Source organism: Maylandia zebra, linkage group LG6, assembly GCF_041146795.1.
Source record: "Maylandia zebra isolate NMK-2024a linkage group LG6, Mzebra_GT3a, whole genome shotgun sequence".
Taxonomy (NCBI): domain Eukaryota; kingdom Metazoa; phylum Chordata; class Actinopteri; order Cichliformes; family Cichlidae; genus Maylandia; species Maylandia zebra.
In genome coordinates, this window is record NC_135172.1 from 23661296 (window position 1) to 23678910 (window position 17615).

At 38.0% G+C, this 17615-nt stretch overlaps 1 protein-coding gene across 1 annotated transcript in view; it reads right to left on the reverse strand.

Annotated features, from left to right (window-relative positions):
• The window catches only part of ctnna2 (catenin (cadherin-associated protein), alpha 2), a 330513-nt gene that overhangs the window by 90291 nt on the left and 222607 nt on the right, over positions 1 to 17615 (reverse strand). The window contains exon 8 of the mRNA XM_004549527.4: positions 9127 to 9207. Coding sequence (XP_004549584.1) covers positions 9127 to 9207 — 81 coding nt within the window. The remainder of the gene's footprint in view (positions 1 to 9126; positions 9208 to 17615) is intronic.

A 17615-nucleotide genomic window follows, 5' to 3' on the forward strand; every position in this document is an offset into this window, starting at 1 on the left:
GTTACAGCGCCACATCGCTAGTCTGTCCTAAAACCTGAGCAGATGAATTCTGATTGGCATCTTTTTATTCTTCTAAGCCCAGCTTAATTACCTCTAGTTACTCAATGAGGAGGCAAGCAGAAGTGGTGCATGGTGAATGGTAACTGTGCTGCAACCCTAAATACATAGTTTTGGTTACACATTATCCATTATGAACCTTTATTGAGCTGTTTCGTTTTTACTTAATATCGTAAAGCTTATCTACTGTGTGTCTCATCCAAAATTCTACAACATATGCAGTGGCTAACTAACCTAGTTTGCTACATTGATTAGTAGCATTTCAATCATTAATGTCACACACTGAAAATGTACATTATTAGCAAGTGTAATGAGAAGAGTGGGGCCACATTTGGAGATGGAAAAGTAGGAAAAAAGGCAGGCTGCAGTCTGATTACAAAGTTGTGATGATTTGCTACAAACAGGGTCTGCTTTAGCCATGTTTCACTGGGGCATGATCAAGACTCATTAGTCATTGGAGTTAGTGGAGTAACCACTATAAACAAACTTATAGGGTTCTAAAACAAGATAAAATGCAGCAGAAGTAAGGATTCAAATAGAACGGACTGGCAGTTTTATTGGGCTCTTCTAGCTTTAACTGTGCAAAGCACTCAACAAGTGACATTTTACGGCATTTTACCTTTAATCCACACATATGGCCAATTTAAATTCTCCAGTTAACCTAGCATACATGTGTTTTGACTATGGGGGGGAAAAAAAGAAGAAAAGGTTCATTTTCCAATCAGTCCGGAGGTTGTGCTCTCAGGAACCTTTTTAGGTTGCTAAAAGGCTCCTTCGAACTACTGTTGCCGTGTTTCCAACACATACGGACTATTTTCTTGTCTGTCTCCGACTCTCTTTTCTGCTCTCTGTCTCTCGACTATATCCATCTCTTTCTGTTCTGTACCTGCAGGTCTGTGTGCACGCACACAAAGCAGCAACAGTGGACAGAATGAAGACTAGTCTTCAGTTGCAAAAACCCAGCAATGCGGCACCTTCCTGCAGCGTTGTGCAAATGTGTAGACACGTAATTTTAGTGCTATAGAATGTCGTCAATATTAAACAATCAGACACTTATATTTTATTTCTCCCATTCACTGCTTTGTTTTCATTAACGCTACTGGTTCTCTTCTTTCCCTTTTTACTTCTCCTGCTCACATTCTCTGTCTGTTTCACTGCCTTTAGCTTTCTCTGACATGAAATCTCTCTGGACTTCATCACTGGTGTAATAAAGAAAGAAAAAACATGCAACGCCTCTTCGATGTATTTCTGACCTATATTTTTATATTTTCTTTTTTTCCCCCCATTCTTTTTTCTTTCTTGTGCCTGCACTCAGTTGCAGGAGTTTTAAATATGTCACTTTTATCTGTCTTCAAGTAAAACCAATCAGCCTCTAGCCCTACCAAAGACTTTCTCAGGGTAGGTTCCTTTTGCCCTGAAAATAGCCCTGAAGGTCCTAAAGTGGAAGTTTTTCACACATAGATTTTTGGGCCACCCAAAAAGCATCTTATAGTTCTTAAAATAGAAAACAGGATATTGATGTCTAGATTTTTTTATCTTTCTATTTATGTACTTGGACATTTTCTGCATTGTACTCAAATGTAATCAAAGCAGGGACATTCATACAACATGGATTTAGGATTATGTTGATGTGTAAAAACACAACTTGATGTACAATCATTCACTGACTGATTAAGTAAAGCTGCTTATTATTTCTTGCATGTATGCATGTAGACATGACCAAGACAACCTACTGAAGTTCAAACCCAGCATCAGAAAGGAGAAGAAAGGTCATTTTATTGACCTTAAACATGACATGGTTGATGGGGCCAGATGAGCTTCTCTAAGAATCTCAGAAACTGCTGAACTACAGAGGTTTATTCACACAGTTATCTCTTGGTTTTATAGAGAATGTTCTGAAAAGGTGAGCGGCAGTTCTCTGGACCAAAATGCTTTATTGATGCCAGAGGTCATAGGAGAATGGCCTAAATGCTTTGAGCTGACCAGATATGCAAAAGAGCATTTCTAAACTTCAATGGCCTACAGTAGCAGAAAACCACACTAGGTGCCACTTCTGTCAGCTACAAAAGCTACAATTCACATAGGCCCACCAAAAATAAACAAACAACAAAAACGGCCTTATCCAATGAGTCTTAAGTTTTGCTGTGACATTCATATTGTAGGTTCAGACTTTGGCATAAATATCATGAATCCATTCTGTCTTATATGAACAATTTAGGCTGCTGGTGGTGGCATGATGGTGTCAGGTAGGGCTGGGCTATATCATACCGTTCACAGTAATACCGGTGTAATTTTGGGTGTAATTTACCGGTGTTTCCATACGCACCTGGCGGAGACGCAGAATGAGAAGAGCGAAAGCGGATCGTTAAATGAAACGGATGAACCAGAATTGGTTTGTAAAAATGCTGCAACTTCAGTGGTGTGGAACTGGTTTAGCTTTCGTCCGTCAGATACACAACAAAGCACTACTTTTGGTAGAGCATGCTAGCGGGCCGTCGTTATTACCGTGTTGTTTGGAAAATACAGCACACTTAAAATCAATCCTTTGATTTTTCTGAAAATGTGCCTTATGTATGAATTCTGGTTGTGTTTACTGACCTCGAAACGATTTTATGTCGTACACGAAAATCTGTCAAATGTTTTAGTACGACTTTGCTAAGCTACGAACCTGCACCGCTTGATGGATTGTCGGAGGATTACGGCTATCGTAAGCAGGAGCCTCGCGGAGTGATACGCACTGTGCTTCAACATAATATTATCGTGTTGTGTGTGTATAACCTCTTTTTAAGTTTTGTGGATATTAAACATGGTTATGCTGAGGACATGTCGGCCAATTTCCACTGGAAATGCCTTTTGGTTCAACTGTCAGCAAGGATTTTGCATTTGCACTGTTAAATTTTTATATAACTTTAATGCACATAAAAAACAGCTGCTTGTTTAAGTGAAAATACATTGATGGGGTTTATTGCACTAATAAAGTTGTGGAGTTGTAAAGTATTTTGTCTAGTGTCAATTATATCAGCAGTTATATCGTTATCGCAAGTTTTCAAATGTATATCATGATAAATATTTTTGGTCATATTGCCCTGCTCTAGTGTCAGGGATATTATCTTATCTCAGTATGATCTAACTTAGCATCTTTTACATGCTACAGCGTACCTGAGTACTGTTGACCACATTCATTACTGATGGTTGCTTCCATTAGGATAACATGCCATGTCACAAACATCAAACCATCTCAAACTAGTTTCCTGAACATGACAATGAGTTCCCTGTACTCAAATGGCCTCCACAGTCACGGATCTCTATCCAATAGAGCATCTGAATCCAGGCTACAAAGAATTAAAGCAACTCTGAACATGGTAGTACACCCTGATACTAGCAAGTTTAACCTAATAAAGTGGCTGGTGACCATATACAATTGTATAAACGAATCCGAAAAATATGTGTTTTGCAGCCCCCCAAGAGGAATCTTCACTACCATAGCTAATGAAACTTGAATACTTGAACACTTTGCAAAAAAAAAAAAAAAACGGATCAAAGGGATTCAAAAATAATTTGGAAATTGTTAGTCTAAACAAAGAGTTACAGCTGACAAGATTCGTGCCAGCTGTTTCTCCTTAACATGAAAACCCTAAACAATTAAAAAACAGCTGCACCAATCAACAATCTAATAGCAAAAATGGAAATGATTTCAACAACCCAAAGCAGACAGAGAGGAGGGGGACGGAGTGAAAAAAAACTAAATTTGTGAGGCAAAATATGCAAGGCAGTTGTGCTATAGGGAATCCTGGAATCAGCCATCAGTCAAAAAATGGCCCAGAGAGATGACTTGACAGATGCATCCATTACAGACAAGATGACAGGAGGTTCAACACATGGCTCATTTCCAATGGCTTTTTTGGTCTCGCTATCAAGTGAATGTTAATAAAGAGAGAGAAAAAAACCAACTCAGAATTATACTATAGTTTAAAGGGTTGATGAGTGTTGTTATTTATATTTTTTACATACACGCTTCTTCATGCCTGCCTTATATAAAGTCCACTCACCCTCCTATTTCAAGCAAAACATGTCTTTTCAATTGTTTTGCTTGCTTCGTTGATTACAGGTACGGAGAAAACAATGTCTCCATCAACTCGCTCAGTGTGAAACACACAGAAAGGAAAAGGGGGGAGTTTACCTATAACTATTGGATGGCAACTGATGTGCTTGAACTAAGTTCTTTGTGGAAATGTGTTTTACATCTGTGGAGTAGGTGCACATTTCACACATATTCTGAAGTGAATAAAGCACTCCACACTCTTCTCTGTTCAAGAGGCCAAATGACTACTTTCTCCCAGGGTCCTCAGTTTGCTTCCTGTGCACCTACCCCAACCTTAGTTTTTTAAAGATAGTCAAACGATCACAGATGAAATAAGATTGATATTTCTGTAATAAGAAACCGTTTACTTGTGCACTGAGGCAAACAGGCCTTTAATTTAAATGCAATAACTTACTTTTAGTGCATTCGTGCTGAACACAAATGCAGGCTGACTTGGTAAACTCAAAACTAGGGGCATTATAAAAGACCCAATGATTTAAGAGCTTTTGGGTTTGCTGCAAATCTTTATACATTTATTATAATCTAACATTTCCCCCCTATTTCACAAAATATTTCCCCATATATGTCTGAAAGTGGCCAAGCCTTAAAGTGACATGCTGTTTACCTCCAGCTCTGAACAGTGGTGGCACAGAACAAATAATTACAGTGTTTTTGTTATGAAAAAGTCAAGTGAGTGCTTTAAAACGTGCATTTAATATTATAAAGAAATGATGGCTTGTTTATGAATAAGCTGAACTTTAGAAATGACCACTCTCCTAAACAAATGCCAGTTTGGATTGCTAATTTTCAAGCTTGAGTTGATGGGCTAATTATTGTGCTTCAGAATACTCGAATCACTCATTAGCCCGGCCTTGACATTTTATTTTTCTAATCTGTTAAGAAGCCTCAAGGTCAAAGCTCAGTTAGTTTTATGTTACATTTTAATTGCATTTAAATGTTCTAATGGAGTTCCATTTACTTTCTCTTTTGCATGAGCATCATAAGTGAGTAGTAAAGCAATTTGTTTCACACTTATGGAAAAAAATACAAACAAGACATAGCAGCAGTGGCTTCTTAATTATACCAAGTGTACTTTGATTAAAACAGTGAATAAGAACAATAAGGCTGGTTCTACGAGAACATAAGGATTTACTCTGTATTGGAGCAAAGTGAAAACCACAGCACAAATAAGATTACTTGATGTGCCGAGCAAAACCTTACAAGGACCTTTCTTAACATATTATATATTAGTTTACCGTGGACGCAATTAATTTGTTAACCAGCAAATTGTGTCTTAAATTACAGTAAGCATTACTCTCAATAAACAGTGTTCATTGCAATATTGCAGCTGTGCGTCATCTGCTCTTTGTTAGGTAAGGTAGTGACTTTTTATGAGGAAGCAGTTTTATGTAAAGTTGCCTTCTAAACAACAACTTGTAATCTGATTTTGTCAAGAAATAAAAGTGTGTGCACAGGTGGTTTTCTTAGTCAGACTGCCTACATGTTTGCCTTTTTTAAGGGGTGTTGGTGACTGCAAATTTTCCCATATGGAAAAGAAATAGAAAAAACTTATAAAAGACTTGCATAAGATGTAGCTTACTTCATATAATGAATCATATAAGGCTTATATTATTTACTCATGAAAGTGGCCACTTTCTCATTACTTTCATATATTGTTTTAGTAAGTATCCAGAACATACAAATTTCATTTATATAAATTTTCAAGGGATCTTATATCTGTTTTCACTCTTGTATGCTTTTCATACAAGTTTCACACAAGACAGATACAAACTTTATAAGATTTATATATATCTCTTCCATATGGGTTAATACAGTACTCTGCTGAGGGCCACAGACGAGCCTCAAAAGTGCCTACAGCATAGGCTTGTGGTGAAAAAGGAGTACATTAGCTCCTCAAACTACTTATACAATTATATAATTCTATTAATTTATGTAAATTAAAGAGCATACCATATTTATTGCAGTCGATTAATTTGAGCTGTTGCTCACCACCGACTACTCATCTCTTGTGTACAAATGTGTATTTCTGCAGAATTTGAAGAAATTCTTTTAACTTGTCAAGCAATATTGTGTTTAAGAGAATATGATGAAGGTCACACTGACCCTGACCACCAAAGTTTTTTCGGTTCGTCGCTAAGTACAAGTGTTTGTGACATGACTGAAAAATATTCCCTGAAGAGATGCTGCAATCTTCTACCAACTACGGGCATCATTCATACTGAGGCGTTACAATAACAATAACTTGACTGCACACTTCACTGAAGGTCTCTCATAAGAAGATACAAAAAACTGAAACTCTGTGAATAAAGACCAACTGTGTAATCATTGGGAATGGAATAACAGGGAACCAGGCTGCAATTTTGAGTCATAGAGGCCAGCTCTATGTTTGTTGGTGCATTTCTCAGTTTCCCTTTTTGAATGAAAAGCAAAAAATATATATAAAATGTTGGCAATTGAACATTTTGTTAACATTTGTTTAATGCTGTGAGGTTAAGCCGCACTGCATTTCCTCTACCAGATTAGAAAGCATCGCAAGAGTTTATTCTTTCCAAGAAAACAAAATCAGGGCGGAAAAGATATCAGCTGAATTGTCCACGGATAAGAAACAGCATGAAAGAGAAAACAATGTCGCATGTCTCTGGTGGTGTTGTTGCACAGCAGTCTTACCTGCTCCACTTTTAGAAATGCTGTCTGTCATCTGTGCTTGTCTGCTCTGCTATTTGATCCCTCCTTTACACAATGGAGATGTCGCAAACTTGGATGCTCAAATGCAAAACCGTGCTCCTCCCCTCAGGAAGGTCTTGTGTCTCTACACGGTGCCACTGACTTGCTAAACTCAACATGTGTTTTGTTGACATAATTACAGTATCACAGCACTATGTAATGCCTGCAAGTGTGCTGCAAGTTTGCCCTCCCATCTTAACTCAAAGCTCAAACACACCGCCCATTCTGTCAAGCCAACCCCTGAGTCAATAGAACATCCTGTCAGAGTGAATACCGCCTGCCAGCCTGTCAGGCAGCCCCACCAAAAGCCCAATGGGAGGGAGAGTTATAGCCTCCCATCTGGAATGATCCTCTGGGTCTTCAGAGGTCAGGAAAGACAAAGCCATAGCTCGTTTGTGCAGAAAGCTGCTACAGTCGATTTCCAAGAAGTGCCAGATGTGACGGTGGAAAAACGGAATATTGAACACAACTGATGTTCTGATTTTTTTTAATTTTTTTTATTTTTTATTTTTTTTTGGGGGGGGGCAAGAAGATGGTTCAACTGCACTCAAGTCTGCACTTCAGTATAATTGATTAGGACTGAAAGAGTAGCTCTAAAGCACACTGCAGTCACAGTATTACATCAACAGACACCTGTGCGCACTCATTAAGTGTTGTCGTGTCTTGGCTGTTTTTTTCCTCTGCGTAAGATCCAGCAGTGGAAAGCCAGATTAATCTTGTCTGTAGTGAAGATGAGAAAGGAACCAGCATTGCTTCTGAGTTCTGACACTTTGTATCACAGCAGGAATCGTGTACTTATTCACCACCAGAAGGTAGCTTCAGAAATCTTTTTTGGTTTTTTAATCCAGATTCATGATACAATATTAGAATTGAATGCTATATATGTGGCCTGATATTAATTTTATTCATTACAATTCTTGTCAGTTGTTAGTTCATGATGTGCAGCCAACCCAAATAAGAGGAAATCTCAAAGCAGTTTGAAAACAAAACCACTGGCAGAAAAGTGAATGATGCTGGCAGAGCTGGAGTGCCCCAGACTAAAGGTATCATTAGCTATCAAAGATTGCGGCACATAGGGTCAGCAGATGGCAGGTATTGCTTGGTCTGAGTCTTAAAGGTGGTTCTGTCTGCTCTAAAGCTACATGAACACTTTTCTGTTGTTTCCCTATTAGAAGTGACCTGTCTAGGGTCAGATAAAGCACCATCTCAAATGAATCCCCACGACCACTGATGCTGCTTATCACGATTAGGTGGCAGAGGGGCTCGGTCAATAACAATTATTGGTCCTGTTTGTTACAGATGCAATGATATGATATACTATTATATGCATATTGCCGGTCCATCCAGTGTTTACAACCCTGCATCTGCAAAGAGATATATGCTACAGCTGGCCTATATTAGCTGCATTGCTAATTGCCAAAATCTTTTTTTTTCTTTGTTTGTGTAAAGGTTAATCCATCAGTAAGTTATTTATTTACAATTGTATTTTTAATGCTGAAATATAATTATTGTTGTTATCTATTAATTTTCAGATTTACAGTTCTATAACAAAAAAAAGAAAAGCAGAAAAAATAGTAAATCACAGCATTATTTTTTGACCAAGATGCCAAATTATTGAGTTATTTACTTGCATTCCTGAACACAAACATTGGTTTCAGTGGTTGAATGTTATTAATTTCTGACTTCTCAGAGAAGCTTAAATTTGGGTATTAAAATGTGAATTTGGGTTTTTTTTGCCTGACAAATTAAAACAATTTGAAGTTTAAATACATTTTTGTCAGTTTTTGTGACAGGTGGTCTCATAAAGTTAAGTGCTGTATATATACATACATAACTGTTTGGCATTTGTCTTCATTTCTACACAAAGCCAACGAAAAACCATCAAAGGAATATTGTTCCTATGTGCCATACTTATAAGCTTAATTAGCTCAATTCCATATTTAGTATATGCCTGCTATAAACAATCATGAAAGTATGAAGTCAACTTCAATAAATAAATTCTCTAATAAATACACTATGTGATGCTCTTTGAGAAACATTTGCCAAATATGTAACTTAGAAAAATACATAACTGTGACCTGATCTTTTGAAATAGCACTGAGATGGACTGGAATATTGCTGGTATTTCTCTTTTTACAGTGGCAGTAAAAAAAAAATAGTGAAGGTTATTGTTAGAGGTGTATTAATTAAAAAAAACAGTTTTCATCAGCAGTAGATCTGAGACGTTGCGGGCAAGGACTCACCTGTCTTCGCAGGTCCCTGGTCTTTTTGGTCATTTTGTCAATGGCTGAGTTCAGGGGGTCACCTTTCTCTTTTCTGCCAGTCTGTAAAAACAAAAACAAAAAAGTAGAAACAGGTTAGTGGAGTTCCAGCGCACAATATAATACATCTTACAGTTCTTGTGAGTTTTTCAGTTCTTTCTCACTTTTTTGGTATATTCAGTGCAGATTGTAAATACTGAAAACACGCTTCCCCACAAAATCATTTGCCAACATTACAAGAGGTCATTAATCTGAGCAGAGTCAGTGAAAACAGATCAGAAAATGTGTGTAATGTCACCAGCAACTAGCCTATCTGGCATGTGTTACTTTAGTTGTTGCCAGTGCCCCTGTGCGCTGCACTTCCTGTCAGTGCCAACTCCTACTGCTGGCTTTAGGAGGGTGTAGACTTCACCTGATACACGCAGAGTCACAAGCTGCTTCATTTCACCTGACTGTGGGGAGTTTCACTGAACAAGCAGTGCAGAGCTTCTTGCTGTTTTAGACTTCCATGCTTTCCAGTAACAGCATACCAATCAACTAGTTAAAGTTGCTAAGCTACTATGACTCAATATGCCAACTGTGTTCATCGAAAAACGTGGTTAAGCAAGCCGCTCCACCTTCAGTTACATGTCACTGCTTGTTCATTTAAAGCATTAACCGTTTTTGCTTAGAAAGGCATTTTTAGGTAAATGCATACAGCGAATGTCCAGTTTTTCTCTCCGATTCTCAATGGCAGCTTGGTTTGGAAGTTATTATGATTAAAATAAATAAAGGTTATTGCTTTATTAAAAATATGCACTCAACAGGTGTCACTAAAAGAATAAGAAACAAACTTATTCCAAGTAACAATTGGGAAATGAAGAAAAACATAAATGTTCCTTAAAAGTGAAGAATTTCATGTTTTTAATACCTTTCAATCAGCTATTATGTGGAGTCAAAAGCCATCACTCTTTAAACTAAAAGAACAAATATTCATTCTTGGTAATTACTAGGCCCCTTTATTTTGACAACTGACAAATGAGAAAAAAATGTGTCTCGCGTTTGAAACCTGTCCTGTTGTTTACTGAATGGTGTGATTCATGCTGTATGCAAACAAGTTAACAGGAGAAAAACAAAACAAAGCCAAATTTGTTTGTAGAAATCCTTCACACGGCTCCTTTTATTCACATTTTTTTTGTCAAGTTATTAAAAAAAAAAGAGGGGTTAGCAGGATGATCAACAGATTGTAAGACATAGTCATCTTCTGTCAAAGCAACACCAGCGTAAAATATTATTTGTATTGTTGCCAGGCAACCATCTGACAGTTCTGCCAGCATCAAGGCCCAAATTATCCTTGAAGGAAAACGTACATGTGATCACATGAAGTTCAATTCATTTATGTCTGCTTCATAAGAGGATTTTGGGGGAAAAACACTGACCACTCCAGTACAAAATGAGTCAAATAAAAAAGGGCTACTTTGATTGTACTGCTCCACGAGACTGCCTCCTTATCTCAGCGTTGCTTTTTTTGCCCTTTTGATAATGAAGTGGAGCATAATGCCACCCATCGACAAACAAACATGTAATGAATTAAAGGAAAACCTGAACCCTTGGATCTTGCAGTGAGGGGACCCAGTGGTTCTATTATGCTGTGGAGGGTATTTCCTCAGTCTGAGTCCTTTATTTTATGATGAAACAGTTTGATTTGGATGGGAGTGGTGTCTTTAAGGATGACAATGCCTCTTCCATAGGGCACTGGGGCTGGGGTAGAGAGGTGGTCACATAATGGTTTGATGTGAATTGTAGGCTTTAAAATCACCAGAGTGCAACTCAATTTTGAATCAAAGTATCAGTTAACTGGAAGCTATTTGCATCAATGTGGTGACCAGAGACCACCACAGACAGTGAATGACACTCAGACTTTAAGCATCTAGGCAACTGGTTTGTGGAATATCGACAAGCAACCAACTTCAAGGGAATGCGCAACGTGCGAATGAATGTGCAACCAATTGTGCAAGTCTCAAGTCTGTCAACTTAAAGGCCTCTTAAAGGCAACAGAAAGATTTCCAGCACTTCAGGTGTAGGCAGCAGATTTCTAAGCCAAGATTTTAGTTTCTACCTGCTGGTTTATAGTTTAAAGACAGATAAATTTGAAAAATACTGGTGGCCACCAGTGCTCAGGTCCTTAGTCTCCTAATAGAGGAACACTTGGTATACTGAGGTCAAGGTCACTGAAATTCAAACTGAGACTGTAAGTAGATGCATCTATGGTTTGATTTTTAAAATCCTATGTTGTCTCATTCTCGTTACATATTTTAAAAAACTGCAAACCTCTGGTACAATTGGTCCTGTCCCATGTCTATAAATTCTAAATCTACATATATAGAATCTATTTTTCTAGAGAGACTTTAGTTTAAGAGGCTTATAGAATCAATGCAAACAGCACTGAAGCTGTTCGGGTGGCTAACAGTAGCTCAGACACTTACAAAGATAACTTGACTTTAGTATTCTCTTTACTGTGTCAACTCAGCGTTTATATCCAGGGAAGTAAAAAAGCTCACATCAGACACTCACCCCACGATAAACTGCTCTCAAGGTAAACACTGATTCTTACTTTCAGTGGCTATCGGGTTATAAAATTATAGTTTAGTTACAACACGGCCTCCTTTGCTGAACAACAGAGGAACCGAAAAAAGACTGATATTATGAACCTATGCACTGGAAGCACAACGGGGCAGTACATGAGCTATGGTAGCTATTTTAGTGTAGTTATGTTACATTTGTAGTGAGCAGGCACCATGCGCTGGAAGTTAAAAGCAACTTGTGCGACTCAAATTCTTTTCTCCAGGCCTCACAGAAGACTTGACATTCAGAAATATACCAACTTGAAGACAAACAACCATGATCATGTAGTGTTTTCTTTTTGGGATTTGTCAGACTCAAAGTTCAACATGTATTTTTGTTGTGGACACGTGCTATTGAGCAGTGGTCCCCAACCCCCGGGCCTCGGACGGGTACCGGTCCGTGAGTCGTTTTGTACCGGGCCGCGAGAGTTGAGGCTCAGGTGTGAAATGTATGCTTTTCAGGGTTTTTATCGGTTTTCAGCGTTATTTTGTTATCGTTTTTATCGTTAACTCAGTTTTCCTTGGTCTTTTCACGTGTGTTATGAATAAATTTTCTTTTTTTCGGTACTGGTATAGTTTTATTTTGTTGTATTTATCCGCGACACCTTAAAGGCCGGTCCGTGGCGCAAAAAAGGTTGGGGACCGCTGCTATGGAGAGTTCACATATCTGTGAGCCAACTGATGTGTTTATAGCCAAACAAACATAATTCCCAGCGTGATTTTCTGTCTAATCTATCACCTGCTCTTAGCCAAAGGTTTTTGCTCATATAGATGTTAAGCTTAAAAAAAAAAAAGAGTAATTTATGTCCAAGCTTAGACTATAGTTAGTCTCTTTCTTATCAAACAGCAATCACACAATGCTGCATTCTGGAGTTTTGCAGTGCAATATCTGAAACTGACAAGAAGCAAACTGGCACATATAATTTTAACATCATGTTTGAGATTCACTTCTATCTGGCCCTAACCTGGCTATCTGACGTGCTTGCAGTTTTATTATATTTGCAAATATTGCTCTGAAAATGGCTTTTAACCAGTTTTCTGATTGATATAAGGGGAGGGGAGGAAATGAAGACAGCAGAGTTTCCTTCTATTACTAGACCCTTACACGTGCCCTCACGTTTTCATGTTAATGTACAGAGAAGAGGACACGACAGCATTAGTCATTGTTTTGCCTGAAGAGCCTAATGTGTCATTAAGGCTCCAGAGGGACGTGCAGGATTATAAACGCACACCATCAAAAATAAAAAGGCGTTTAACTGGAGCCTTTCTAAGGACACTTCAAAAATATTTGTATTATAATACATTAACAGACAAACTGAAGTGAAAGAGAAACATCATCATGGTGCAAATACTGTAAACGCCCTCGCTAAACAGTCATCTGATGAACAGGCACACTGATAAACCAAACCATGTTATTTACTAGAACTGGAAATCTCAGATGTTTTATTGCTCAGATCTCTGAACTGTTTAATCTTAGTAAAGAAGATTAAAACAGAACAGTGATGTCAGGTAAAGTTACGAAAATCTAAACGCGCATATTTGAGCTCTTACTGACAGGTAAGCAGCAGCAGAGTATTTTCTTAAGGCTCCTACAGCGTTTTGTGTGATCTTGAATCTTCAAGACGGATGCAGCAACGACACTTTTGACAACTACAATAAGTGAAAAAGACCATTACTGAAAATATGCGTCCCTTATCCTTTAATTACTCTTCTGCTTTAATATGTCAAAGCTTCCTCAACTTGAGATGAAAAATTTATTGCTCATGTTTTCTGAAAAACATAAAACACCCAATTAAAAAGACTACGCATGAATTCCTCATCACAAACTTTATATACAAGGCGGTCCCACGATGATGAATCATAGGTTAGCCGATGTGTCGGGCTCATACTCAGCTCAGCTCAGTCAAAACTGCGACCTTTGCTATGTGCATGCATACGAGTGGTTAAAACCGCCTGAGTCACAATATGGGATTTATGTATCTACTGTGTTTATCTGAAAATCTATTTGACTTTCCTCCATTCTCGTCCAGGTGTGCCCTGTAGTGTAGGCAACAGTGCACATTCACGACCATTAAAAGCTTGACAACACATTTGGATGTTGATTGAATTGTCGCCAATATAGCAACATTGATTGCTTAGTTTTTGACCGCCACATAATGAAATGTGCATGTTTGGTTTTCTGGTAAACACAATTCCCCATGGTGCTTTGGCAACAATGTTCCCAACTGTCCCCCATCCATTATTCTGCACCCCCTGGTGTGCACTCATTCATTCTCTGTTGGTGAGAGGAGGACAGAAATAAGCATCTAGTGTATGTGGGGTAGTGGAGGCAGAGCAAGTGGAGTTATTCTTTCCAGCTCCAGAAGACTATGGTTATGTGTTCTGGTGGAAAGGCTGAGAGCTGCAAGGATGTTCACTCTTGCTGGCTTTTTCACAGTAAGTGTGTAATTGAGTAGTGCAGTGCACCACAAATGTTTCAGAGCACTGCCTGACCTTCAACGCTGTTACAAAGGAATAAGACATATATGGTAGCAAGAAAAAGCTTTTTTTCTAATCTCCGCTGAATTCTTATAAAATGTGGACTGATCATACCCAGTCAAGCACAGTGTTACTAAACATCATAACACACACACACCGCTGTGCTCTAATGCCTTTATTAAACACACTGGATTAGAAACTCATAGCACGTCCTTTCACCACAGTTTTCCTCTTTCACTATAAACCTCATTCACATTTCTGACATGGATTGATTGAACACCCCCTCGTCAGGCGATTAAAAAAGTAAATTGTCTCTAAACCATGCATCGTGTTCGTATAATGTTTTTATCCTCATTTTTTCCCAATTGTTGCCTTTTTTAGGAAGTTGTAGATGTTTCTATTGGTGTCTTCTATTTGACTCTAAAGCGTGCTACTGGTGTGGGCTTTGTATGATGCCCACTCTCTGATGAGACAATTTGTCTCATTAATGTTCTTCAGTTCATGATGAGACACAATAAGACAATTTGTCTCACCACAGACAGGCTGCTTTTGCAAACTTTTGCACTTTCACACACCTGATAATGCCTCTTCTAAAATCCCTTGAAAGTTACAGCGATTGAGACATGACTCACACAAACCAATCCAATTTTCAGAGCAAAGACAGACATTGAAAGTACATGCATTGCTAAAGTTTATTTATAAGGACTCATAATTCCAATCTGATATCCTTAAATCCAAGACTCTACGTAGAAGATGTTAGCACTGAGGCTAACACCTGGTCAACACCTGGACTCTATTTGTTATGCAACTGAGACATAGAAGAAGTTTCATGTGCATTATATGTCTAATCAGGGAACCTTTGGCTATACTAATGTCTAAGATAAGGGTGAGATCACAGCTGTAATAGTCTCATATAAGCCGAATAATGCACGAAAGGATGTGACAGACTTTCCTTTTTTTTATGGTTACTTTGAAATGTTAAAAAAAAGTTAATGTTTTTGGCAGAATTGAGGGAAAATACATTTTATGTTGTTGGTCTTTGATTTCCTGAGGCCAAACTGTTGTGTATGTTTATTTTATGACATTTTTTGAGCAATAACTGAATAAATGACCAAAGCTTTTATTCTAGGAAACAAAGAAATGAGCAGACATAAAGAAAATGCAGGTGGTCAATAGTTTCCAAAGCCATTCAAAAAGACAGGGTGACTGCATTCACGTATTAAATGAACTACATAGTTTTTCTTGTTTGTTCTCTGCTCCTCCCTTCAAACAAATGCAATAAAAAAAACGAAAATGACAATGGAAAAAGAATCCCAAACTCGATGGCTGGTGAAAGAGATGAGGATTGAATATGGTAATTCATAGGCAATAACATGGCAAATCAAAGGAATGGGAAGATGAATCAGAGGGAAGAAAATAGAAGTCAGGTGGAAGGGGTGGGGGCATTAGGCATTGTGTCTCATTGTCTCCCAAGATCAATGTGTTAAATGATATCAATTCCGGCTCCTTGTCAATTCAATTAGGCAGGAGCGAGAGGTACAATTACTGTCCAATGTGGTTACACTGTCTGCAGCAGGCTTAAAGGGGGAGGCGAGCTGATAATGAGGGGGTGAGAAAATGTTTTGTGTCTGTGAGAGCCAGGGGTGGGGGATGATAATAGTGGTAACATGTTGGTCGGGTTACCAGCATATAATGGGTAGCTCGATCCTCATTAAGATAAGTTGTGCTCCCTCAGCCGTAGTGCCACAGATGGGCCAATTTGACTTGTTCTCACTAAGTGCATCTTAAAGAGGTGCAGCGGCAGCTATCAGATAGTTTGATTACAGGATACCCAAAAAGAAAACACGCTACAATGCCGTCAGCTAAAAAAGGATACTTCGAGATCAGTCGTTCCGATTAGAATTTTCTTTTTACTCGTTTTAAATGAGATGATAGAGCTATGCTGTGCAGAAAAAGATCTCATATCATAATCTCATTAAAGCCTCTAAACTCGCATTAAACTACTAGGTACATAATACAGGCAAAATTCAGTCCTGAAGCACATCAGTAAATATTAACAGTCTGCATGTGACCATATATTTTCAAATGTCTCTGCACACAGACTCAAACAGGTCAGTTACCTGAAAATTGTTCCGGGGGGGTTAAAGGTCAACCAAAAAAGTTAGGAGCATATGTGAAGGTGGTATGCCCTTTTGTTATACCGTTCATCCATCACCTGCTGCTTATCATGCAGACCGTGGAACCTATCCAAGTTTATCACAAGGCTAACGCATAGAGACAGACAGACAGGCGACCGTTCGCATATTGACACCACAGGTAAATTGGAGTGAATAATTCAGCCGCTTTTCTTTAGAAAATGAGGGAAACATTGTCTGCAATCATGCTTCTTATGCATATGAAAAGACACAGCTCTTGTCATTAAACTGTAGTCTAGTTTTTTTCTATTATGCAGTTTTGTTGTTGGCCCATTGAAAAAATGTGCATTAAAAGGTTTTTATCTTATTCAGGCATATAATGTGGACAAAGGTCTTTATATAAAATGTTCCTGAAATTCTAATATGCAAGCAAATTGTTGTCATGTGGGAAAAAAACAACAACAAAAAAAGAAAATGTTTTAGAATTTCTGATGCATTAATTCAGATGAAGGATGAATCATATTGTTATTTCTTTGTCAGTTTTTTTCCATTTGAATGTTTTCTTCTTTTTTTTTTAAATTACAAGTTGTACATTTCAAATTATGTCCTAGAAAAGCTCTGACTAAATAAACAACATAATGAAGAAAGTTCAGTACACAAAAAAGACAGACAGGAAAAAAAATTGGACAAAGAAAAAACTGAAAATATGGATAGTCAATAAAAGTTTATCCTATGCAAAGTAGGTAGTAGTAGAAGTCTGCCCCCACAGTTCACTCAGAAGGAAAGTGGCTGTTTGTGTTCCCACCACTGCAGGTTGGTGAGCTGCATTGCACAACATACATAATTTCAATGATACTGACTGGACACATTTTATTTACTCCCTGTCTTGCAGAAATTTTACATGCTTCAGCTATTCTTGTGACAGTCTCAGGTAAGTTTTTTTTTTCTACACTAACTGATGCTGAAATGATACCAAATTGAAATAAAAAAGGAAAAGAAAGACTTGCTGGAAGCTCTGATTAATAGATGAGCTGCACACTAAGTGATGTCTGTAAAGACAAGCGCATAGGTTCAAACACTAACCTGTCTTTTTTTTCTTTTTTAATAAATGAGGCTTAATGAATTCAATAATGACCCAAGGCAGCGGCTCTTAGTCCTTGAATCCCTGTCGGCTTCATGTTACCCATTATCTGTTATGTTTCACTAATTATACACATCAGTTATCATTTTGAGGAGGGTCTACACAATGCTTAGG